This window comes from Aythya ferina (assembly GCF_964211825.1).
Source record: "Aythya ferina genome assembly, chromosome: 31".
NCBI lineage: Eukaryota > Metazoa > Chordata > Aves > Anseriformes > Anatidae > Aythya > Aythya ferina.
Window position 1 is genome coordinate 1,188,655 of NC_140328.1, and position 4,617 is coordinate 1,193,271.

The 4,617-nt window shown below is 53.2% G+C and overlaps 1 protein-coding gene across 1 annotated transcript; it reads right to left on the reverse strand.

Annotated features, from left to right (window-relative positions):
• Positions 1 to 1,126: 1,126 nt before the first annotated feature.
• On the reverse strand, positions 1,127 to 4,327 carry LOC311425464 (uncharacterized protein). Its single transcript, XM_084501334.1, has 3 exons — positions 4,225 to 4,327; positions 3,514 to 3,654; positions 1,127 to 2,023 (listed from the first exon to the last, which is right to left on the reverse strand). The coding sequence occupies exons 2-3, from the start codon at positions 3,618 to 3,620 to the stop codon at positions 1,594 to 1,596; spliced, it is 537 nt and encodes a 178-aa protein (XP_084357460.1). The 5' UTR covers positions 3,621 to 3,654; positions 4,225 to 4,327; the 3' UTR covers positions 1,127 to 1,593.
• Between the last annotated feature and the right edge of the window lie 290 nt (positions 4,328 to 4,617).

Genomic DNA, 4,617 nt, shown 5'->3' on the forward strand with positions numbered 1-4,617 from the left:
GGACACGTGTGGGATATGTTTGTGGGGCACACGTGTGTGGGATATGTATGTAGGATGTATGTGTGCAGGACACAGGTGGGACATGTTTGGGGGGACACGTGTGTGGAACATGCATGTGTGGGACGTGTGTGTGGGATGTGTGAGTATGGGACACTCATCTGTGGGACATGTGTGTGTAGGACATGTATGTAGGGGATGTGTGTGGGACACGTATGGGGGACACGTGTGTGTGGGATGCGTCTGGGAAATGGGGACACGCATGTGTGGGACACGTGTGTCAGATATGTATGTGTGGGTAACACGTGTGTGGCAGGGATGTTCAGGAGGATGCATGTGGGACGTGTTGGATGTGCATGTGTGGGACACGTGTGCATGGTGGGGATCTGCAGGAGGATGTGTGTGTTGGACATGGGTATGCGGGGGATACGTGTGTGTGGGACATGCATGTGCATGGCAGGGATGTGCAGGACCACACGTGTGTTAAATACATGTGCGTGTGGTAGAGACGTGCCTGGAGCACGTGTGTGTATGGAACACGTGTGTGCAAGGCACGGACGTGTTTGGAGCACATGTTTGTGTGTCTCTGCAATTCCTGGTGCTCGGGGATTTCCAAGCAAGCCCATGTTCGTTCCACACGGAAGCTCTGCGAGCTGTTTTAACCCCCAGCGAGGTACTTTACCCTCCCGTCATGGTCTCAAAAGCCACCATAACACACGGAAGACGGAGTAAAGAAATACAGAAACGAGTGACTGCAGGGAGTGCGTGCCAGCTGCCTGGCGGCCAGCCTTGAAACCACAACAAATCGCCCCAAATTCCTGCAACCTGCCCCTGCTGCAGCCCCAGCAGCAGCTCCTGGAGCAGCTGGGTGTTTAGTTTGTCGGCTGTGACTCACTGTAGGAAAAGCTGGTTTCAGATGTCACCAGGACAGAATTAACAGGAAAAAATATATATTGAAAAAAAAATGTATTTTCCCATTCCTCCCCCGCCTCCCCTCCTTTTTCTGAAGGTTGTGCCAAGCAAGACGGATGTGCAGAGCTGAGGAACCACAATCCCAGCAGGTGGAGAAAGTGCCAGTGCACGTTATCAGGGGAATTCAGCACCGAAAAAAAGCCATTGTTCTCCCTCAGTCTGGACAAGAGATTTTATTTCAGGAAATGGAAATTGTGACGGCTGAATACTTGAGATGCTGGAGCCCTCACTGCCTTCTTCCTTCTGCCTTGGTTATGATCAACCCCAAAAGCACGAAGGGCAGCTCTCAGAGAAATGTGTTAATTTATTTTTCTTCAGTATTTCCTAATTTCTCAGCTTTGGAGGATGGAGATCTGTAAAACTTCAGTGTGAAATCTGAAAATGATTTGTTTCTTGGGTTGCCTGCCCAGTTTGTCAGCAGGCTTGGTGAAAAGGGCATGAAATCAGAGGAAACACAAAATTAAAACCAAACCTGCACACTTTGTGCAGAAACTGTTGGGTTCCCAACGTGGGGACAAAATTCCAGGACATGGAGCTTTGTCACTATTTTGGCAAGTAGGAGAAAGCTTGGGGGTGCCTGTCCTTGGAGATGTCCTTGGGGTGAGGAAAGCAGTTGGGTGTATACTATGGCAGAGGCCCCCGCGTCTCCTCCACCAGCACCTTCAGGACGGCTTTGTTGTGGTTGGACATGGTGGCTGAGATGCTATAGGTCCCATCGGACACAATGATGGAGGAGTTTTTTTTGTCCAGCACCTCCTTCCTGTAGGTTTGGGACTGGGGTCGGTCCCCACACATAGACCAGTAGAGGCTCTCCAGGTTCCCAGAGATGGTTGGCCCTTGGAAGATCTCCACCGCATACTGGTGGGCAAATATCATGTTGTTCCTAGGGTTGTAGAACATCACCGCGAAGGAGAAGGGCTCCGAGACATAAAAGAGGGCTCCGGATACGCCCCAGGCGCTCAGGTGGCGTTTCACAAAGATGCACATCTCCCTGGACTGGGGGCTGATGGATGGTGACGGGGGAGTGAAGACATCACCGCTTTGGCAGAAATAGCTGTGGGGAGACCAGAAAGAGAGCCGTAACGTCAGGCTGGAAGGTTTCCACATCGCTCTCGAGTTAGCTGAAAGGAGACTACAGCGAGGTGGGATCGGTCTCTTCTCCTAGGCACCAAGAGGAAATGGCTTCAAGTTGCACCAGGGGAGGTTTAGGTTGGATATTAGGAAAAAATTCTTCACTGGAAGGGTTGTGAGGCACTGGAATGGGCTGCCTGGGGAAGTGGTGGAGTCACCACCCCCAGAGGTCTTCAAAAAAACCTGTAGACATAGAACTCAATAGCATGGTTTAGTGGTGGACTTTAGTACTAGGTTAAGGGTTGGACTACGTAATCTTAGAGATGTTTTCCAACCTGATTCCACGATTCTACATTTTATGATTCCCCATGCACAGGGCACTGCTGAGGAGCACCTCTGATATCTCCCAGGACAAGAGGGTGAGGCTGCAGGCACAGGCACAGGTTGCAGACACCCTCGTCCCCATCCCATCACCCCAGGCACTACAGCAAGGGCTCAGTGCTGGAGCAGGAAAGGGTGCAGGGCAGGAGGGAAGCCAAGGAATGACATCCCACGGTGACCAGGCTCAAGGGGTGGTGATCAGTGGTTGCAAAGTCCAGCTGGAGGCCAGGAACTAGCAGCGTACCCAAGGGGTCAGTACAGGGTCCGGCTTCATTAATGATCTGCAGATTATAGCAACACAAAACCCCAGGGGGTGGTGGATACACCAGAGGGTCACACTGTCGTCCAGAGAGACTTGGGCAGGCTGGAGACGAGGGTGACAGGAACCTCATGAAGTTCAACAAGGAGAAGTGGAAGGTCCTGAAGCTGGGAGAAACAACCCCAGGCACCAGGAGGCACCCAGCTGGGAACCAGCTTGGCAGAAAAGGCTCTTTCCAGTGGCACCCAGTGACAGGACAAGAGGCAAGGGACACAAACTGGAGGAGAGGTTCCCTTTGAGCATCTGAACATCATTTATGGTGACGGAGCACTGGCATGGGTTGCCCAGAGAGGTGGTGGAGGCTCCTTGGAGATACCCAAAAGCTGTCGGGATGTGGTCCCGAGCAGCCTCCTGTAGGTGCCCCTGCTTGACATGGACAAAACAACCTCCAAAGGTCCCTCCGAACCTCAGCCCTTTCACCACTTTGTGATCCCAGACCCTGCAGCAAACAGTGGGGTGGAAGTGGATGGGGTGCCCTTTACCTCAGATAAACAAGCCCCAAGGAACCCGGGCATTTGTCCAGCCCTGTGTTTTCTCAGAGCTGAGCATTTTCTCTGCAAAGTGTGTGCTAACGAGGCTAACGAGGCTGTGGCAGTCCCCTCACCCTGTTGGCACCAGCCCAGGCTGTGGGTGCCTCTACCTCCCGTCTGCTTCCTTGTTCCCCCTGCAGCTTTTATGCAGCACTTTGTGCACACCAGGTTTTGCTGCTCTCAGATTCATGCCCAAGCTTTGGGGACGTTGTAAATCCGGGGGTTGGTGGGCACCGTACAAACCTGGGATTGCGGAGGGTCACGCTTGTCTTGTTGGTGATTTCAATTCCCACGCTCCGGGACTGGGGCACGCTGAGGAGGATCTCCTCGAGGTCTCTGTGCTTCTCCATGGGGTCAGGCTGCTGGTGCACAGAAAAGGACAGCCTAGAGGGGTTGGAAATCCAGAGGGAGAAGTGCAGTGGGGTTTGAGGGGCACAATCTGTCTTTGGGCAGGGTCCAGGCTGGAGCCAAGCCCCACTGAAGCAAGCTGACACATCCATCTTCAAAATAATGGCAGAGGGGGCAGAGGGGACAGGCTGGGGTGGGCAGCAGAAGCAGGGAGCTTCTGATTTCTTTGCTCTGATTTCTCATCCATTTCTTTGCCCTGATTTCTCATCTGAGCCATGGGAGAAGGAGATGAGAGGATCCAGCCCTTCGGTGTGGGGAGATGAGGCAGCACAGAGATGCCCTAGGGAGCTTGGTCCTGTAAGTCCACATCATGCCCCACTGATGTGCTGGGATATCCCAAGGGCATCTCAGAAGAAAAAAAGGGGCTGGTGTGGGTTGGATGAATGAGGCAAAACAAAAAAAACTACCGAGACACCCCAGAATAAGATGTCTCGGACTGGAGCTGGGCTCTGACAGCAGAGGTGAGTGAGAGAGAGAAAAAGCAAGCACAGAAATCACTCCTGGACCCCAGCTCTGCTCTCCTGGGACACACAAGAGGACCCTTACCTGGTGCTGCCCAAGTTGTGCAGATGGGGAGAAGAAACCCACTGCCTCTTGGGTTCTCGGGGCTGCGGATGGAGCCTTCTGGGCTGCCCTGCTCCTCCCTGAGAGCCCGATCACACCCAGGGCAGGCAGGAGGCAGGGTGAAGTGGGGGTGTTGTCCTAGGACATGCAATCCTCTACGGGTTCTGGTGGGGGAAAAGTTAATTTTCTCCCTAGCACCTGGTACGCTGCCATGTTTTGGATTTGTGATGAAAACAGCAATGACACATCGATGTTTTAGTTGTTGCCGAGCGACACTTATATAGAGCCAAGGACTTCTCTGCTCCTGATGCTGCCCTGCCTGCGAGGAGGCTCAGGGTGCACAAGGAGCTGGGAGGGGACAGACCCAGGACAGCT